This window comes from Muscardinus avellanarius (genome assembly GCF_963383645.1).
Source record: "Muscardinus avellanarius genome assembly, chromosome: 15".
Lineage (NCBI taxonomy): Eukaryota > Metazoa > Chordata > Mammalia > Rodentia > Gliridae > Muscardinus > Muscardinus avellanarius.
In genome coordinates this window covers 67,964,188-67,986,166 of record NC_137801.1, presented here as the reverse complement: position 1 = coordinate 67,986,166, position 21,979 = coordinate 67,964,188, and the positions used below count along the sequence as shown (strand labels likewise).

The 21,979-nt window shown below is 36.6% G+C and overlaps 1 protein-coding gene across 1 annotated transcript in view; it reads right to left on the bottom strand.

Annotated features, from left to right (window-relative positions):
- ALMS1 (ALMS1 centrosome and basal body associated protein) overlaps positions 1 to 21,979 on the bottom strand; it is a gene marked incomplete at both ends in the record, with an annotated part of 141,119 nt that overhangs the window by 48,419 nt on the left and 70,721 nt on the right. The window contains 2 exons of the mRNA XM_080711409.1: positions 4,031 to 4,156; positions 9,622 to 9,863. Of these exons, the coding sequence (XP_080567535.1) occupies positions 4,031 to 4,156; positions 9,622 to 9,863 (368 nt within the window). The remainder of the gene's footprint in view (positions 1 to 4,030; positions 4,157 to 9,621; positions 9,864 to 21,979) is intronic.

The following is a 21,979-nucleotide window of genomic DNA, read 5'->3' as shown; positions in this document are numbered from 1 at the left end:
GGAAAGAGGAATAATACTGGAGCAATGAATGCTCACAACATCAGAACCCGATAAAACAGAAAATCAGAGATTTCTAGAAGATCAAATCAGGAAAATAACTGTAGAAATAATAGAGGTGCTTCGAAAAGAACTCAGAGAGAGCCAAAAAGAGATAAAGGATGCAATTAATGAAGTAAAGGCCTCAATTCAAAGCACAAACAACCGATTAGAACACATGGAGAACAGAATCTCGCTCTTAGAAGATGATCATTCCAAAAATGAACGCATAGTTTCTAATCTAAGAAAAAATATCTGACAGCAGGAATCTGATATTGAAGAAATATGGGCCCATTTTAAGAGAGCTAAGCTAAGAATAATTGGAATAGAGGAGGGAAAAGAAAGTGAAACCAAAGGGATCAACAATCTCTTCAAGGAAGTAATAGCAGAAAATTTTCCAGACATAGAGCAAGAGGTCGATATGCAGGTCCAGGAAACTTATAGATCTCCCTTTAGACAGGATCGGAGAAGAGGATCCCCACGCCACATAATTGTCAAAATGACCAATGTGGAAGCCAAGCAGAGAATCTTAAAGGCAACAAAAGCAAAGGGCCAAGTGACATTCAGAGGCAAACCGATTAGAATCACTCCAGACTTCCCAAACCAAGTCATGAGAGCCAGAAGGGCTTGGAGTAACATATTCCAAACTCTGAAAGAAAACAACTTCCAGCCAAAAATTTCCTACCCAGCAAAACTTTCTATCAAATTAGATGGAGAAATAAGAAGCTTCCATGACAAACAGAAACTGAAGGAATTTATGTCTTCAAAACCAGCACTAGAGAAAATACTCAAAGAGATTAACTACAAAGAAGAAATAGGTAACACACATCAGAACTAGAGAAACGAGATTTTCCATCCAACAGACAACTAAGATTGGTTATCTGTGGATATTCATGATTTATGTTAGTCTGTTACCTATCTCTAAAGGGTATTGTTTGCCTTTATTGTTGTTAATTTTTAGGATTTCTAGTTGGAATATTAATATACCTTCAGATATAGCATTTGGAAATATTTTATCCCATTCTATTAGTAACTGTTAACTCTGTTTACATTGTCTTTGGATATACAATATGTTTTTTTATTTTTTAGGGAGTTTGTATACTCTTCTGTTGCCTGTGCCATTGAAATCATAACCAAGAAATCACTGCCAATTTCAATGTTGTGACGTTTTATGACCCAGATTTTCTCCTAAAAGTTTATAGTCTTAAGATCTATATTTAGGTCTTTTATCTATTTTGAGTTAATATTTGTATATGGGATTATGTAAGGGTCCAATTCTATTCTTTTCCATGTAATTATTATTTTTCAACCATATTTAGTTAAAAGATTATTATTTCTACCACCAAATGTTCGTGGAAACCTTGTCAAAAATAACTTGACAATATAGGGAAGAATTTAGGTCTAGGCTTTTATTTAACTCCAATGGTTTATATATCTGCCTTTAGAATAGTACTACACTGTTTCAATTATTGTAGCTTTATATGGTTTGAAATCAGAAAATATATATCTTCTAGCTTTGTTCTTTTTCAAGATCGTTGTGGGTACCTAGAGTCCATATTCCATATTAGGATAGATTTTTTTTCTGAAAAATAAATATATAAATATATGATAGTTTCACCAAAAAAAAAAAATAGAAAAAAAATATTCTCTGGTAAGAAAGAAAGCAAAAAGAAATATTGAAATGTTATCTTTAAGTCATCAAAAGCTTGGTATCAGACAAATGAAACTGTTATGTGAGATTATCGTTTTTAATTTTGGATAAATTGCTATAATACTAGATGTCAACTACTAAGCCAAGCATAGGAGGGGGGGATAGGGAGAGAACGGGGTGGGGATCGGGTGGGGGCTGACTGGGCAATGTGTGCATGTATGTCTACAAAAGTATGTATCCCATATGATGTATGAATACAGTGCACCAATTAAAAATAAATATGAAAAAAAAATAACTTGACAATATAGGGAAGAATTTAGCTCTAGGCTTTTATTTAAGTCCAATGGTTTATATATCTGCCTTTAGAATAGTACTACACTGTTTCAATTATTGTAGCTTTATATGGTTTGAAATCAGAAAATATATATCTTCTAGCTTTGTTCTTTTTCAAGATCGTTGTGGGTACACTATGATGTATGAATACAGTGCACCAATAAAAAAATTATATAAAGTAAAAAAAATGTTTATAATCAAGTATTATTTAAAATATGTAATCAGAATTCTTACACTCAAAAAAACTTAATTTTACTTGGTGTTTCCTTCCTTATTTTAAGCCTAAAATAGGTCTAGAGAAATAACAAATGAATTTAGAAAGCACTGATAGCTTATGTGTGGTTTAACTTCTGAAATTATCATTTTGTTATGACCTAAGAATTACAAATCTCAACACAATGGTTTTTCTTTTTCTTTGCTTTGCTTTGGTTTTGGTGGTACTGGGATTGAACTCATGTATTCTTCCACTGAGCTATACTTCTAGTCTTTTTTTATTTTGAAACAGAGTCTCACTAAATCATTGTATACTGGCCGCAAACCTGCAAATGCCCTCCTATGTTGGCCTCCCAGGTACTAATTTACTTTTTCTGCAAATTAATCACATATCCTTGCAGTACTTTCAGCATACATCACAATACGAAATCATTTATATTTGTAGATTTTGAGTAAAACATTTAAATATGTTCTGGTTAGGGACATCTATTTTAAAAAGAATGCTTTTAAATTGAAAAAGGGTTTGATACAGTAAAATTTAAGGTTTTAGTTGGGCATGGTGGCACATACAATCCCAATACCTGGGAGGCTGAGACAAGAGGATCACAGGTTCACAGCCAGCCTCAAAAACTTAGTGATGCTCTCAGCAACTAAGACTATTTCAAAAAATAAGAAATAATACTGGTCTGGGGGACATAGCTCAAAGATAGAGATTTATGGAAAAATCATGAAGAGAATAATCTGTCTAGAGTGAACCCTGCAGAACACCCAAAATGCCATCCCATGGGTCAAAATCTCATAGTATTCCCAATCAGTACTCTTGCCTTAAAAAACCCATAGGAAGTCCTTACAGTCCTCCAGAAGTTGCTAACATTAAGTCTGTAGTTCCTCTACAGTCAATTCATAGGGGTGCTGCAGGATATTTTACAATTTATAGGGAAACAAAAATATTAGTTAATATTTGGTGTACTCCACGATCTTCAAGCTAACAACAGTTCAATATCTCAACATCAGATAATATTCTATTCCTTTCAAAGCTGTCATGTCTTTGCAAAGTTGGATTTTTTCATTACCTACTAAAAAGTAGGTAATAAAAGTGGCTGTAAAATTTCATCTCAAAAGCCCAGAGTGGTGGTGATGCTTGTAATCCCAGCATTTAGGAGGCTGAGAATGGAGGATCACAGTTTGTAAACAGCCTCAGCTACTTAGTGAGGCCCTCTGCAACTTAGTGAGACCTTGTTTCAAAATAGAGAATAAAAAACACAGGAGGGGGTGTAGCTTGGAAGTCAAATGCCCCTGGGTTCCATCCCCAAACCTGGAAAAAAATTTTTTTTTATCTCAAGGTATGAGAAGTTGTATGGTGCCCAGCAGCTGTACTTATTTCATTAGTAACTGGTTATTTATAGCAAATATTTTATTATTTGAAAAGCCTAAATCAAAACCAATACTTGTTGTACTTACATGAATTATACATAGGCTAAAAGAGAAAGAAAAAAGACACTGAAACACTATGAGCATTGTGAATTAAGAAAACATAGAAACCTTTTCTCTACATGGAATCTACTAACCCAAACAAAAGTCCATGTAGCTTTCTTCATCAAATATTTATTAAGTGTTTAATAGTATATGTCTAATCAAATAACTTACCTACCTGAATCAGAGATCAAAGCATGAAAAGGTCCATATTTCAAAGAAAGATTTAAAGAGCACTGAACTTTGATTTTCATTTAAGAACCAGCCAGCAAACATACAATAAAATCTCAAAAGTTAAAATTTTGAACAATTTCTACATAATACCTGAATGTGAGCTCTCAATGGTGGTGTCAGATTTGGAATCCGGAATTGAAGGGACTTTTTCTAATTGTGGGACATAGTACATCCTTACACTACCAGATGGCTTATATGGCAACAGTAAAGGCTGTGCTGAGGAGGTAAAATAAGAACAATTAGTAAGAACAGTCATCAATTCACTGAATACCTCTCAAGTACCGTCCATGTGCTAGCCGGTGCACAGGTTTCTTAGAATATATGAGTGAAATAAACAGAAATGAATCTTTGCTTTCAAAAGCCAGATTTCTAGAGGTGGGAGATACATAGTATACAACAAATGAGCAAATTCTCTGGTAGTTTAACAAATTATAAATTACTCAACAATTGCATCTAATAAATTATGTTAATTTTATTTAATAAATTATTGTTTAATAAATTGTATTTACTAATTATTAAAGAAATTATAAATTAGTGATATAAAAATAAACAGAAAATACTGCAGATTAGGCATATGGGGAACTGGAGCAGGATGCAGTTTAATCAGGATAATGGTAAAGCAAGCTTTCAGTTAAATTAGGATGATAGAAATCGATTTCATTGAGAAAATGAGTTTTTACCATTTCATTCCATATACAAATAGCTCTAATTTTAAAAGTTTATCTCATATTAATCCCAAATCTGGTTACTGATAATCCTTACTACTAGTTTTATTCTACTCCTAGAGTCATAAGAAATAAATCTAATACTTCTTGTGACAGAGCTCTGTAACAAAGTTTCTGTTATAAAAGTATAAATTCTCAACATTAGGAAAATGCATGTAAAAAACACAAGGTCTACCACTCAAAATTAATATTATTATTAATAATTATTATTACTACTATTATTATTATTTGGTGGTACTTGTGTTCCTGGAAACCCTTTTACCTCCAGGCTACACTCCCAGACCTATTTTTTTTACATTTTTATTTGGAAACGGTTTCCTAAGCCAGCGCGCATGGCGGGCTTCGAACCTGCGCGATCCTCCTGTCTCTGCCTCCCAAGCACGGGAATTAAAGCGTGCGCCACCACGCCTGGCTACTCAGAATTATTTTAATGGATACTGTACCCATCTCTTCCCTCTATTTCTTACTTGTTTACATAAGTATAATTTGGATTGAGTATAATTTAGAGTTCAGCTTTTCTAGTTTATATTAATATTCATTTTATCCTATTCTCACATTTCTTATGGCAATACCACAGATTACCCCTAGTGTTAAAAATGTAGGCTGAGTTAAAAGTATAAAGAACTCTGTAAACCCAGGTGGTGGTGCATGCTTGTAATCCCAGTACTTGGGAGGCTGAAACAGGAGGATCACAGGTTCAAGGCCAGCCTCAGCAACTTAGTAAGGCTCTCTGCAACTTAGTGAGACCCTGTCAATAAAAAATAAAATAAGTCTAGGGCTAGTAATAGAATGTCCCTGGATTCATTCCCCATAACCACAAAAAATAAAAAATAAAAAGAATTCTGTGAATATTTTTCTGTTTATTAGCCTACTTACTCCCATCTGCTAGTTATACCACTTATGAAGTTTAAACATTTCAATGGAAAAATACTTTTTAAAATGTGCCAATTTATTCTTTCTTCCAAAAGTGAGTACAGTCATTTTAAAAAAATCACTTTGGTAATAGGGGTAATTCATTATTCAAATGTGCCCTTATTTGATTAGTATAGAAACTGAACTTGTTTCTATATATTTCTAGGTTCCAGGATTCCCCCCCCCCCAACCCCCAGACACTAAAATCTGTGGATGCTCAAGTCCCTTATATAAAATGGGACAGTATTTGCACATTCTCTTATATACTTTAAGTCATCTCTACATAACTCCTCAGACAGAGATGGTAGAGCATAGCTACCTGCTCTAATCCACCATGTGCTTGCAGCTTGGAATTTCCATGATAACTGGGAACCTATTAGAATTCTGAAGTTATGTTAAGAGTATATGCTTACTGGGAAATAAGTGACATCTTTACAATATTCAGCTTTCCCACCCAGAAACATAACTTTTTTAGTCAACTGTTATTTCTAGTCTCTACAAAAAGGACTAGTATTTCTTGCATATAGGCCACATAAAATGTTTGTTTAGATTTATTTTTTTTAGTATTTTATGAGGTTATATTGCTCATATCAATAGAATTCTGAAGACAGCTACCATTTCTTCTGGCTAAACAATTTATCCTTACATCTGACTACCACCTCTAGAGGGACTTTTATCTAGTTAATAAAAATCAAAACACTCTTGATAAATTCTGATAGTCCTGAAACTGAATGAGATCTCCTTCATTACAAAGTAATAACCTTTGTATTACTTAGAATTATGTTACCTTTCTTTTCTTTTTCTTTTTTTTTTTTTTTCAGTACTGGGGATGAAACCCAGGGACATTCTACCTCTGAGCTACACCTCCAGCCCTATTTTTTTATTCTTTATTTTGAAACAGGGTCTCACTGAGTTGCATATGTCCTCATTAAGTAGCTGAGGTTGTCCACGTACTGCAATCCTCCTCTGTCTTAGCCTCTCAAATGCTGGGATTACAAGCGTGTGCAACCACGCCTGGCTTATGTTGCCTTTCTTGATGGTTCTTATGTCTTATTTTGACATTGAATTCAGTAGTTAGTACCCTGTTTCCAAGGAATTTCAATTCAAAGTGATGGAAATAAGACAAAATGCTGCACAAAAACTTTTCAATTTAATGCTATCCCATTCATTGATTCTCTTTTCAATTCCCTTGGCTTTTGGGGTCTTATTGAGGAATTTTCTACCTGAACCTATATGTTGGTCAAGCCAGGCATGGTGGTATACACTTGCAATTCCAGTATGTAGGAGGCTGAGACAGAAGGATCGCAGATTTATTTTATGGCTAGCCTCAGCAACTTAGTGAGGCCCTTTAAAACTTAGTGAGAAGCCGGACGTGGTGGTGCACGCTTGTAATCCCCGTGCTTGGGAGGCAGAGACAGGAGGATCGCGCAGGTTCGAAGCCAGCTGCACGCTGGCTTAGGAGACCCTGTTTCCAAATAAAAAAATGTAAAAAATAGGTCTGGGAGTGTAACCCGGAGGTAGAAGGGCTTCCAGGAACCCCAATACCACCAAAAAAAAAAAAAAAAAAATTAGTGAGACCCCTGTTTCAAAAATAAAAGAATAAAAATAGGGCAAGGGGTATAGCTTGGAGGTTCAATTGCCCCTAGGTTCAATTCCCACTGGACACACACACACCCAAAAAATAGTCATTAGAAATAAGACTAATACTTGGAGACTAATTTACTATGCCTGATGAAAGAAATAAACAAAAATGATCTTAACCCTATATTACATGCAGGGCTAGTGAGTTCTCAGATGACTTACGAATTTTTTACTACTCTTATAAGAAAAAATAACAAAACAGAAAAGAAAGTTGGCCTCCATATATATTTGGTTATTGCTGTTAAATAATAATTGCATTTATCATTAGAACGCTGATTAATTTTATCTTTCTACCACTATATGTAAAGCTTGATCTCAATGGTCCAATTTACCAGTTAGTTCAAAGGTTGCAGAAACTTAATAACGACAAATGGAATTTGGCTATCATATGGTGATGGAGCATTATGAGACAGATTAGTGGTTTTTTTTACATTCTCAGCAACTTTATTTTTGATGGTCTTAAGGTAATTTGGACTGTTTGCCTAAAGGAAAGGAAGTACATATAGAGAAAATGATGGTTGCTTCTAGGAAAGAAAGGACTGGAAAAGGTTAGAGAAGAAAGTTCAACTGTGAAATATATTTCTTTAAAAAACTGAAAATCAAACCAAATATAAACATATAGTGTATGCTCTCAACTTTTATATTCATAGTAGGTAAATAGTTTTATTTTTAACAGACAATTATTTGTACTTTAAGGTACACATTTAGCCATATGTGGTGGCACAAACCTATAATCTCAGTACTTGAGAGGCTGAGACAGAAGGATTGTAGGTTCAAAGCCAGCCTCAGCAACTTAGCAAGGCTTTCAGAAACATACTGGAACCTATATTTCAAAATAAAATAGGTCTGGGACTGTGGCTCAAAGGTAAAAAGCCCCTAGGTTCAACCCCCACTACCACACACACACAAAAGTACTTTTAAAATACACTCTTTTAAAAAGTCTCAAAAATGTTTACTGGACACATAATATTAAAAATAACATTATATTAGTATACTAAATAATACCAACCTTTGAATAAAAGTATATAAAAACCATTAATCATAGTCTCTGTATGTTTGATCCATTTGATGTGAACAGAGATTTTAAATATGTTTTCACAGCCGTTCCTCCTCCTGTGTTTCTGTCACCATTAAGAGAACATAATCCCAGGCAGCTATTGGCTTATTAGCCTGGGTCTCAGAATGAAGGCCTTGGAACATGCCCACACCATGTCTGCAGTCTGGAGTCAAACCCAGCCAAACTCCAATAGACTCAAAGAAAATGTTTGTTGTTGTAAACCACTGAGACTTTTAGGGTTGTTTGTTATACAGCATCAAGACACTCTTTGTAATAACTTATTAAATTATATTTTTCTATATGTTTTATGTCATAATAAAAATGCTTAAGAATTATAGCCATCTTACTCTACAAATGTACTTACTTATTTATTTTTTTATTTTTATTTTTTTGGTGGTACTGGGGGTGAAACCCAGGGGCTCTTCTACCTCCGGGCTATACTCCCAGACCTATTTTATATTTTATTTGGAAACAGGGTCTCACTAAGTTGCCAAGAGCCTCACTCAGTAGCTGAGGCTGGCTTCGAATCTGTGCGATCCTCCTGTCTCTGCCTTCCAAGCGTGGGGATTACAAGTGTGTGCCACCACACCCGGCTCAAATGTACTTATTTAAAATCAATGCAATTTAAATGCTGAAGCAAGCAATTTTCTTTACATTTAGGCATATCCATCTGTAGGTACAGATGAAGTTTTTGCATCTAGAAAACTAAAAATGTATTTTTAATAGATTAGTAAAGTTTACACCTTCATTTGCAGAACAATGCTTAATTTTCCTGTTGTTTATCAAAAAAGAAAATAACTTATATTTTACTTTAATTCTAAATGTTACATGGCATAAAATGCTATCAAAATGTCACTGAATTCTCCTACATGTGTTCCTGTATACTTTTGTTCAGGTTTTACATTTTAAAGATAGCAGGGCAAATGGCCAATCTGAGTTAACATGTAATTGTTTTATAAACAAGAAATAAACTGCTATTGTGTTTGTACTATTATATTTTTTCATCTATTTATTATAGTACATAATGTAACATTACTATAATCCAAAATGCCAATAACTGTTTTTAAATTACTACAAGGTACCTGCATCTTATTATAAATATCATGAAACATAAGTCAACCACAAGCAGCATGAATTGCACATGTTAATTCTTCTAGAAATTAAGATAAAAATAAAATAAACCATATTCTTCATAGCTGCTTAAATAAAAGAGGAATATGATAATCATGTTAATCCTAATAATTTAAAAATAGAGTTAGTGACTTGAAAGCCACAATCACAAATCTCTAAGATAATTGCACCCAAAAGTTGGTATAATGACCTGAAATGCAATCCCAGTCTCTTACCATCTGTTTCACGAGAAGTAGTAATCTGTTGCAATGAAGTGGATGAAGCAAACTTGACAGGACCTTTGTTGGGCTTCTTCGTACTTGGTTCTAGGATTTCACCTCCATCATCATCAAGATTAATAAAAATCTCAGATGAAAACATGGTCTTTTCTGGACTTTCTGTTGTTATCTGAGTAACTGCATCAGATGATAACTTTCCAGGGAGGGAAGATAATGGGGTCTTACTCTGCTCTAGTGAACTAAACAAAAAAGAGAAGTTATGGCAGATCATATTCCTTGCCAAGAATAGTTAAGTAGCAAGCTGGGCATGGTGGTGCACACTTGTAATCCCAGCATTTGGAAAGCTGAGACAAGAGGATCGCAGTTCGTGGACAGCCTCAGGTACTTAGTGAGGCCCTTTGCAATTCAGTGAGACCCTGTTTCAAAATAAGAATAAAAATAGGGCTGGGGGTGCAGCTCAGAGGTAAAATGTCCTTTAGTTCCATTCCCAGTACCATTAAAAAAAAAAAAAGATAAATAGCTATGAGGAATATTTTGTGAGCCCAGCAATCTCAAATGCTAAGTTATTTCTATAATACCCTTCATTTTGTTAAATACATATTAAAATGTGATTATGTTTATTTTTAAAACTAATTTTAATCTTTATTTTATAATGGTTTTATATAGTTTAGCTAAGAAAATGATACCTTTCAGTTGAAGTAAATATAGATTAATTTATTCTTTTTTGTGAGTGTGTGTATGCATGCATGCACATGCACACCCCTGGGGATTGAATCCAGAGGCATTCTACCTTTGAGCTACACTCCCAGACTAACTCAATTTTATTTCTTATTTGGAAATATGGTTTCACTAGATTAATGAGTCTCAATACCTGCTGAGGCTATCCTTGAACCTGCAATCCTCCTGTCTCAGCCACCCAAGTACTGGGATTACAAGCATGTACCACCATGCCCAGCTCATTTGTTCATTTGTAATTATTAGAAGGACACTATAAATTGGAAGACTATGCAAAATGCCTAAGGCATACAAAAACAAACAAGAACCAGAGCCTTCCCTCAAGGGGGTTATATTTCAATGTGTAACCTGAAGTTTTTAAGGTCATAGTTTTACATAGTTTATATATGTTAGATTATAGATAATTCATACTAAATGGAATGGAATAAATGATTAAATAAACAACTGGGGGAAAGGGACAAATTTTACTTAAAAGTCCAAATAGTATATATGTAAATACCTGTCACCAAAGGAGATAAAGCTTAATCCTTACTTCTCCTCTTTAGTGAATTTAAAAGAATGGAATATAAGAGAAAAGAGACAATAACTTCAGTGGAGAAACTGGTAAACACTACCTTATTCAAGGTTAACATCACCATGATGACATGTAGGTATCACATACTCCTTACATGATGTGAAAGGAAGGCACTTTACCTCTGTAATATTTTCCCCAAACCTGCAACTCCAGTCTAATCATGAGGAAACATAAGCCAAACCCAAAACTGAGTTACTATCTACAAAACATATGACATATACTTCTTAAAACTGCCAAGCTCATGAAAAACAGGGAAGGAATAAAGAACTATCATATGCCACAAGGGGCTAAGATAAGATGCATGTTGACTATCTCGGTGGCTATAACAAAATACCACAGGCTGGTTGGTAGTGCATGCTTGTAATCTCAGCACTTAGGAGGATGAAACAAGAGGATTCCAAGTTCAAAACCAGGCTCAGTGACTTAGCAAGACCCTTTTTAAAATAAAATAAAATAAAATAAAATAAAATAAAATAAAATAAAATCAGGCTGGGGGTATTGCTCAGAGGTAAAACACCTCTGAGTTCAATCCCCAGTATCACACACACACATACACATAAAAAAAGATCAAGCTCTCAGCCAAGTTAAGAGTCAGTTCCAGCAAAGGGGATGGCTCAAGAAGCTGTAAAATCACTTATAATCTTAGAATGCTTATGAGATGAATTTCCATCAAGAAAGTGTTAACTATAACCTTACAAAACGGCAACATTCTAAAGCTATTTGGATGGAAAGTGTAAACAGCAGAATTCAAACACCTGAAAGACTTAACTGAACATCTCATAATATTTAATTTTTTAAAAATTAAAGACTTGTCAGCCCTGTCAGAGCTGGACTGAAACTTTAGTTGACTCATTCTATCCATGGTTTGTCCTAATTCATAGATTCCCTGCAGGTCTGCTTTAAGTCTGACAAGTAGAACAGAAATATTTGACAACAAAAGCGCAATACCAAGAACGGGTAAATGGAGTGTTTATAATATTTTTTTGTTGCTCATAAAGTTAATAGTAGTAATTTAAGGTAAATTATAAAATCAAGGAACTATATTATACTCTCTAGAATACCCACTAAAAGAATGATAGGAAACAGATAAAAACTCAGAGAATATAACAAGGAGTAAAACTAATTTATTAATGTAAAATAAATGGATTAGAAAATAAACTATCTAGGGCCGGGCGTGGTGGCACACGCTTGTGATCCTCACGCTTAGGAGGCGGAGACAGGAGGATCACACAGGTTCAAAGCCAGCCGTGCTAGGTTAAGAGACCCTGTTTCCAAATGAAGTATAAAAATAGGTCTGGGAGTGTAGCCCGGAGGTAGAAGGGTTTCCAGGAACCCCAGTACCACCAAAAATAAATAAATAAATAAATAAATAAATAAATAAATAAATAAATAAATAAATTCTTAATAGTTATATTAAATGTAAATGAACCGTATATCACAATTAAATGATTAACAGAGAAGACTAAATATGAATAAGATTCAATCATATGCTATTCACAAGTGATGCAATTTTTTTCTTTTTGGTGTTGTTAGGGATTGAACCCATGGGAGTCCTACCTCTGAGCTACCCCTTCCCAGCCTTTTTTTTTTTTTTTTTTTTGGTGGTACTGGGGATGAAACACAGAGGCTTTCTACCTCCGGGCTATACTCCCAGACCTATTTTATACTTATTTGGAAACAGGGTCTCACTAAGTTGCTGAGAGCCTCACTAAGTAGCTGAGGCTGGCTTCAAACCTGTGCGATTCTCCTGTCTCAGCCTCCCAAGCACGGGGATTACAAGCATGCACCACCACATGCACCACATGCACCACCACATGCACCAGCCCTCTTTTATTCTGAAACAAGATCTTGCTAAATTATGGTATGCTGGCCTTGAACCTGTGATCTTCCTGTCTCATGTCCCGAGTACTGGGATTACAGGTGTGTGCCACTGCTCCTGATTCCTACAAACAATACAATATAATGTAAAGTCATAAATATGTTAAAAGTAAAAGAAGAGAGAGAAAAAATATACAAAGTATAACACTAATTAAAAAAATAAGCTGTTTCTTCTCTTTCCTTTCCCTTCCTAAGCAATTCATCTTAAAACCAATGGGTGGGCAGAACACGGTGACCATCTATAAGATGTAAAATGACAGAGGCCAGAACAAGGTGTCATGAGTCTCATCATGGTGAGGAAGGTAAAGACATAAAGGAGTAGGCTAGCATAGGCTAGCAGAACTCAAGCAGGGCAAGGAGATACTACCTGATCAAGATAAGAAGGGCATCCATGGAGAAGCTAGGATGAGGAGGGCATCTCCACAGTGGGGTAGTATGACACATAACAGTAAAGCTAAAACAAATAAGAAAAATATCTACATAGAGAGGCAGGCTGGGTTGGGAAGTAAGATCCTTTGAAGGTATCATAAGGAGTAGTTCTATGTGGTGAACTACTGCACAAGCAGGATAAGAGGGACATCTTCTATGCCAGATGTAGGCAGGCAGTCTGACCTGGGATGTAAGAACCAGGGTGAGAAAGTTGTCCACACAGGTTAGACTGGCATCTTGGGCCAGATCCTACACAGGATGATGGTATCTAAGAGAGGAGACCCAATATAAGGTGTCAAAAGTCTAAGCAAGTCAGGCTTGGTGGTACATACTTGTAATCCCCGTACTTGAGAGGCTGAGATAAGAGGATCACAGGTTTGCCACCAGCCTCAGCTACTTCTGAGGCCCTCTGCAACTTAGTGAGACTCTGTTTCAAAATAAAGAATAAAAAAAAAAAAAAACAGGGCTCTGGTGTAGCTCAGAGTTAGAATGCCCCTGGGTTCAAACCCTTATACCATTAAAAATGTAATAAATAAAACTACATAAAAATCTGTGCAGTATAGAAAAGAATGCTAAAAGTCAATGTAAACTAATAAACACATAAAAATTAAGTTTTTATTCTCAGAAAGGTAGAAGCCAAAAGAAGAAAATCAAGTTAAAACCCAAAAGAAGAAAAAACAAGCTAAAGTAGAAATTACTCAAATGAAAAACACACTAGAAAGCATTAGGAAACCCATATTGTTAAACCTTTAGCAAGTGACCAAACCAGGAGAAAACTCATATTACCAACATTACAAATAAAAAGGCTAATGGTGCTAGGAATCCAAAATTAAGATGTTATTTAAAATAACCAATGTCAACAAGTTTTGAATAAGTTTAGAGTAGACATTTCTGAAAATCATTTTTCAAAACTAACCCCAGAAAAAAGAGAATCCACAGAGTCATACCTATTAAAGAAACTGAATCTGGAATAGAGAATTTCAATCCAAGATATCTGCACTGGTGAATCTTGCCAAACATTTAAGAAAGAACATCAATCTTACATAAACTCTTCCTGAGCATGTCAATACATTTTATGAGGTCAATTTAATCCTCATATCAAAATCAAGTATGTTAATCCTCATTATCAAAATCAAGTATAAAAAGAATGTTATAGGTAAATATCTCTCATGAATACAGCTGTAAAAAAAATCTCAAAATAATAGGCAAAGGGTCTCTAGAAGGATAATGCATACAATAATAACCACAACAATCACTGTAATAGAGTCCAAGTCCACTTTTGATGTTTGATCATTCACTCTCCCTTTCTCCTTTAGTCCCACACCTGCACCAGCAGGAAATTTAAATCTTTTATGAATGCAAACTTTTTTCCCAGTTCCACACCCTAGCCATTATTAAACCCAACCCACACTTTTTGCTCTGCTCAGGCCAGCCTGGACCTGCTTGTGTCTACCCAGCTCTCCTTGGGAGTTCCTACTGTGAATAATAAACCTCCTCTCAAATTTTCTTGATTTGAGGAGGGTCATCAGCCTTATATGAATCAAATTATAGATGGAAGTCCATCCTACTTTTGCAGGGTATCCACAAACAACCACTAAAAATTATACAAAAATGTCTACTAAAAAAACAGTAAGAAAATAAAATAGAATACCAATAAAAGATAAATGGCTAATATAATAGCAAGAAAGAACAAGCAAAGAACAGATGGTACAAGTAGAATGCAAAATGCAATCCAGTAGATATAAACCAAATACCAATCTAATATAAACTCTTTCAGAAAATAGAATGTAAACATTTCCTAATTATTTTCTAACCTATCATAATTTTGATATCAAATGAATCTTCAAGAAGATTCTCTTTAATTTCCAAGAAGACGAGGCCAACATTAACAAGTTGAGTCTGCTCATAAAATATGAGCCACCACACTTGGCTCTGCTCATATATTCTTAAAGGACAATATGTCATGATCAAGTGGAGTTTATCCCCCTAATTCAAGATGAATCAAACAATCAAAATCTAATCAATGTCATTCACCATGTCAAGAGAAGAAAAAGAGAAAACATATATAATCATTTCAATAAAGCAGGAAAAGCATTTGACAAAACACCAACCCATGATAAAAACTTTGGGTAAACTAAGAATAGAGGAGGAAATCTCAATTTGACAAAGAGCATCTATTAGAAATCTACAGGTAACATTAAACTTAATGATGAAACACTAAATCCACTCTCCCATCCCCCAAGGATGAGGGACAAGGCAAGATGTCTGCTCTTACTTTTATTTGATATTATATTTAGCATCCTAGTTTGCTCATTATTAGGCAGGAAAAAGAAAACAAAGGAAATAACAACTAGAGAAAAAGGGATTAAACTGTTGTTCCTGGCATCATGATTGTTAATTAAAAACACATTAAACTTGAGAGTAACACTATATTTAAACAAGATACTCCCAAAGTATTAGGGAAGTTACAGAACATGAACTAAAGGAGAAATAGATATGTCTCAACCAGTGGAACTATTTATTGCCTTGTCTAAATTCCCTATAGAATCTAGTGTACTAAAATATCCCACAGTGGACAGGAACTGGTAACCCAAAGAACAATAGATTAAAATTAACTTGTTGGCACTTGTGAGTTGACTTCATAACTATATTCCTATATATAAGAAACAAACCTGAAAATGCAAATTTTTAATATGCCATCTAAAATAGTTATCAAAAAAGCTGGGTGTGATGGCACACTCCTGTAATCCTAGCACTTGAGAGTCTGAGACAGGAGGATTACAGGTTCAAGGACAGACTCAACAAATAGCAACCTAGTTGACTTCAATAACCTAGTGAGACCCTGTTTCAGAAATTAAAAAAAAAAAATTAAAGAGGGCAGGGGATATAGCTTGGAGATAGAATGCCCCTGGAATTCAAGCCTACCCCCCCCACACACACACACAACCCCTATCAAAAAAAACATAAATTACTTAGGAATAAATATAAGAAAAAATGTTGCAAGACCTCACACTGAAAATTGTTTTATGCTGAGAAACATTAAAGAAAATTTAACTGAGTAGGGAAAAAATTGTATTTATGCAAGAAGTCTCAATATTATTAAAATGTTAACCAATCCCCAAATGATCTATAGATTCAATACAATTTTAAACAATATACTCGGGCAGGCGTTTGTTGATAACTTTATTTTTTTTTAAGATTTAAAGGAGTTTATTAGAAAATAGAAATGCAGAAGACAGTTACAGCCCCATACCACTCGGCATGGGGGGATGTTTCGAACTAAATCACCCTTGTTGAGAACTTTAGAATGTTATTCTAAAATTTATATGAAAATGCAAATGACTTAAAATAGAAAAAAATAATTTTGAAAAGCAAGATTGGAGGATATAAAATTATAATAAGCATGATATTGTAGTACTGGTATAAACATAGATTAAAATAAAGAACAAAGGAACAAGGTAGAAAATTCCAAAATAAACCCACATACATACAGCCAATTGATTTTGACAAAGTGAGTTCAATGAGGAAATAACCATTTTTCAAAAGTAATGATGGAGCTGGGCATGGTGGCGCACGCTTGTAATTCCCATGCTTGGGAGGCAGAGACAGGAGGATCACGCTGGTTTGGAGCCAGCCTCGCTGGCTTAAAAGAGACTGTTTCCAAATAAAAAAAATATAAAATAGGTCTGGGAGTGTAGCCCGGAGGCAGTACCACCAAAAAAAAAAAAAAAAGATGGAAAATCCATATGGAAGAAAATTATCCTCATTACTGAACTTATATCATATATAAAACTTAATTTGTGAGTGTCTTGCTTTCAAAGAGGACACAGTGCTTTATTGTTCTGTCCCTTCTTTCTACTTTTGTAATAATAAAATTGTGTAAGTTTGCAGCAGTATAGTTCAGGCTATTTTTTTCTAAACTAGCTAAGAACAAGAACCCATGTTGACATCTCAAACCGTTACTGTTGGCACCCAATGGCAGGGCTCCAGCCAACAGTGACCTAACGCCACTGCATCTTGAAGGTTAGTGACTCTGTCTAAAACATGATCTGATCCTGGCGGATGACTGGGTAACCAGCACCAACAGGCTCTCCATGATCGTGGAGACTCCCCTGCCACCGCTTAGCTACAGCAGACTCTCCAGGGGAGGGGGAAAATCCCCTTTAATTAGAGTAGGAGACAAGAAGGGACTCCAGACCCTCCTCAAGCTTACTATATGAACTCATAGGCAACCAATCAGTGACTTGGGAGCCTCACACCTTTCTAGGTAACAGCTCATGTTGTCTTACGTTCTCGTAAGTGAGGCTAGACCTGTACCAAGATCTATATTGGGATTCTGGGGAAACCTCTGGGAAATAGAACCCAGGGAAAATGCTCGCATTTTCATATGCAGGCTATGTCCTCAGAAAAATCTATGCCCCTACTGCACACAGACTCTGTATTGGAGGTTATAGAGACATCTGTTCTCTGGTTCCTGGGCTACCCTCCACTATCATCTAACTAAATACTACCCCTATATGCACCAAAAAGCCCTCGAGGTAAAAACTGGAAAGCAAGAGCACCCATGGTGGCCATTTCAGACCTCCTGTCAGCCTTGGATTTTTATCCCCACCTAAGCTGTGGCTCATTCTCAGTGAGGCAAATTAATGAGGATGTCAGGATGCTCCCACACTTGCGACTTTGGCTTTAATGGCCACAATCCGTCTGTGGATAATGAGAGTATTTTGGAAGCTACAGTTTTTTTAATTGAAAATATCAAAAATACCTAGGGTACAGACAAAGCTATAGGGAACCTCATCCGGATAGAGAGAGGCCTCGTATCAGGCAGAGAAGGGTGGAGGTGGGGCAGGGGCAAGAGTGGCAAAGCCTCAAGCCCATAGAGATCCTCCCTGGTGGGCAGTGAGACCACTCTCACCAAGTCCACACACACAAACTGCCAGCTGGACGCCCCCAGGTGGGCCACTCAGTTTCACAGGGTGCCAGCAAGGAGGGCAACCTTCTACACACCATCCAGTTATACCCTCTCTCTCTCAGATGGGATCCCAGCAATCCAAAGTGGAAGCTGGATCTCCACTCACATGACTTCTCCAAAATTGGGAAAAATTCTACCCCAAAACTCTAAGGAAGAAAGTTCTCATTTCTTTCTGTACTCAAGTATAACTACAATACTCACTGGCCACCAGAGGGAAGCTTAAATTACAACATTATTCGGCAATTAGATGTATTTTGTAAAAAGGAGGGCAAATGGACAGAAATAGCTTATCTCCAGTTGTTCTTTTACCTCTGGGACCACCCAGATTTATTTAAAGATTGCAGAGTTGAGATAATTTTGGCAGCCTTGGCTAAAACAGAATCTAAAGATTAGCCCAGGAAAAACAATATAATGGCACTGTAGGAGCCACCACAGAGCTCCCTCTGACACCCAAGGGATCACACCAAAACAGGGCCCCCTCACATCATGGTGCTGCCTCTAATAATCAGGACACCCGGGAGATGCCCTATACTGAAAAACAGCAGCCAGGGGCAAGGGAACAAAGAGAAATGTTTCCTCTCTACCAGTAGGGAGAGGAAGAACCGCATCCAGTATTGTCCATCAGCCATTCTCACTAGCAGAGCTAAAAGAAATTAAAATAAATCTTGGGAGTTATACCACTGACCCAGACTAATACATAAAAGTATTCAAATTACTTAGCTCTTTGCATGATCTTACCTGGAGAGATGTTAAATTGCTTCTTGAGCAGACCTTGACTTTGTTAGAAAGAGATCAAGCATATAGAGAGGCTAGAGTAGAGGGCGATGATTATTTTGCTGCCTCCACAAATGAGGACTCAGATGATAGATGGTATGTTCCCACAGGAGAGCAGACAGTACCACTCACTGATCCCAAGTGGGACCCCAACATCCCCCCAAAAATGAAAGGAATAAAGTCATTATCTGTACTGAATACAGGAGGGATTAAAGCGAGCTAAGGTTAAGCCCCTCAATTACGGCCAATTAGCAACCATACATCAAAACCCCAATGAGGCTTCTATAACCTTTTTAGAAAAACTAAAGGAGGCTATGATAAAATTCACTAACCTAACTCCAGACTTGAAAGAAAGGGAGGCCATCTTCAGGGACAAGTTTTTAACCCAATCTGCACCAAACATAAAAAGGAAACTCCAAAAACTGATTTGGGGAAATACACACTGGAACAATTAGTACAGGCTGCTAACTCTGTCTACTATAACAAAGAGTTGGAAAGAAAGAAATAGGAGAAAAAACGCCATGGGGAAATCCTAGCGGCCATGTGTCTAAATGCCAATTCTACAAGAATCCCGGTACAGGTGCATACCAACCCCAAGAAAACCCAGGCTCAGATCAGCTTCAGGTGCGGAAAGCCAGGGCATTTCAAAAGCCAGTGCCCTTGATCAGGATGCTACAAACATGCTCTAAGGCCTTGCCCAAAATGCAGAGAGGATCAGTAGAAGTCTGAGTGATCCCAGATCTCTGTGGATCTGGGCTCCTCGGTGCACGCTCCCAATGACAGGCCCAAGAGCCAGCTCTCCAGGCTCCCACCACCTGGGTTAAGACTGAGGAACTCTAACAGTGGGCTCACAAGCTGTCTGGTTCCTAGTGAATACAGGTGCCAGGTTTTCTGCTCTGACAGTCTCCTGATCCAAGATCCTCTCATAAAGTAACAGATCAGAGCATTTTGGACCAGTCCTTAGAACGCTTTTTTACTCAAGAACTACCATGCTCCTGGGGTGACCTCCACTTCTCCCATTCTTTCTTAGTTATACTAGAGACCCCAGCCCCAATGTAAGGAAGAAATAGGATAATATCAGAAGGCTAAAATCAAGTCACAGAAGATTTGAGCCTGTTGAAAAATGATTGTGTAGAATAAGGTTTAAGAAAGAAATATCGCATGTGATAGATGGCTAGTTATATTTTAAAATTGTTGAGCTGGGCGTGGTGGCGCACACTTGTAATCCCCGCGCTTGGGAGACAGACAGGAGGATCGCACAGGTTCAAAACCAGCCTCAATGGCTTAAGAGACCCTGTTTCCAAATTTTAAAAAAAATAGAATGGGTCTGGGAGTGTAGCCTGGAGGTAGAAGGGTTTCCAGGAAACACAGTACCACCAAAAAAAATAATAATAATAATAATAATTCAAAAGAAATACCCTAACGATATAACATATAGTCGTCAAAGATCTTTATTCTTATTCAAATCACTCCAAAGACTATTTCTGCACTACACAATGCTAATTTCTAGATTCACATGGCACACAATATACCAAATGCATCTTACTTTTGTATACTTAAGCCTAGCTCAGCTAAACAGGTTTTAACTTCTCATTTAATTGGTTTGAGCCTAATAGAACAGGGAATTCAAAAACAAACCTTAATCCAATGTCCTTCTTGGGTTTTAATGGCTATAACTCTCATTTTAAAAAAACTCAAATGGGCCAGGCATAGTGGCACACACTTGTAATCCCAGTGCTTGGGAGGCTAAGGCGGATTGCATAGCCAGCCTCAGCTACTTAGTGAGGTTCTCAGCAATTTAGTGAGACCCTGTTTCCAAACAAAGTATAAAAAAGGTCTGGGAATGTAGCCTGGAAGTAGAAAGCCCCTGGGTTCTATCCCCAGTACCACAAAAATAAATAAATGAATGAATAAACCCTCAAATGTCAGGAAACCACATCCCAATCTCAATGATTGTCCCGGGGAAACTGTCTGCAGGAGGGACCAATGCCTTGCAATCTCACATACAATCACACTATACAGTCCAGTCCCAGTATCAGACATAAATCCACCCCAGGTTGGTCGGCGTTCTGTTTTAATTTCTCTTATTCTATCTTCCCTAAAGGCTTCCAGGGCTGCTGTTATATTGGCAAACTCAGGATGATCTTACCCATTCCACCATTATCCTCCCATTTGTGAACCACACAATCTTTCTTTACCTCCTGATTATAATGATAATTTACATCTTTAGTTTCAAAGCCTTGTTGCAGGGTTGTCTCTCACTTTAGTAGTTAACTCTGGATTAATGTTAGGTGCTTATATGCAAATTAATCAGCTGGCCTGTTTAGTCACTAAAACTGTTAATGACACAGCCTTAGCTTTGGCAGCCATCAATACAGAACTAGGCAAAGTACGTCGAGCCACTGTTAAAAACAGAGCAACAACTGATTACTTGCTTTTGCTCCACCATCTAGGATGTCAAGAATTTCCTGGAATGTACGTTGTTTTAACATCACTGATAATTCAAAAAAGATTACTACTTTAATATCTGACATGCAAGAACAGCTAACACATATCCATCAATATAAAGGCCTTTTGGGATATGGTTCCTCATGACTGGCATGGCTCCCACCCTTTCTAATTCCTTTTCTTATTCTCTTTTTCATTTTAATTTTTGGGCCATTTCTGTTAAACTGTATTGTGAGTTTTGTTTCTCATAGAATTGTAGCTGTCAAACTTTAGATGGTATTACAAGTGGAACCTAGAATGAACATTTATTGAAGCCCCTTGGATGGCCATAGAAACTCAAGACACCCACCCATCTGACTCCCTCAAAGACAAGTTGCTAGCCGGGCGTGGTGACACATACTTATAATCCCAGCATTTGGGAGGATGAGACAGGAGGATTGTGCGGGTTCAAAGCCAGCCTCGGCTACTTAGAGAGGCCCTTTGCAACCCAGTGAGATCCTGTTTCAAAATAAAGAATAAAAAATAGGGCTGGGGTGTTGCTCGGA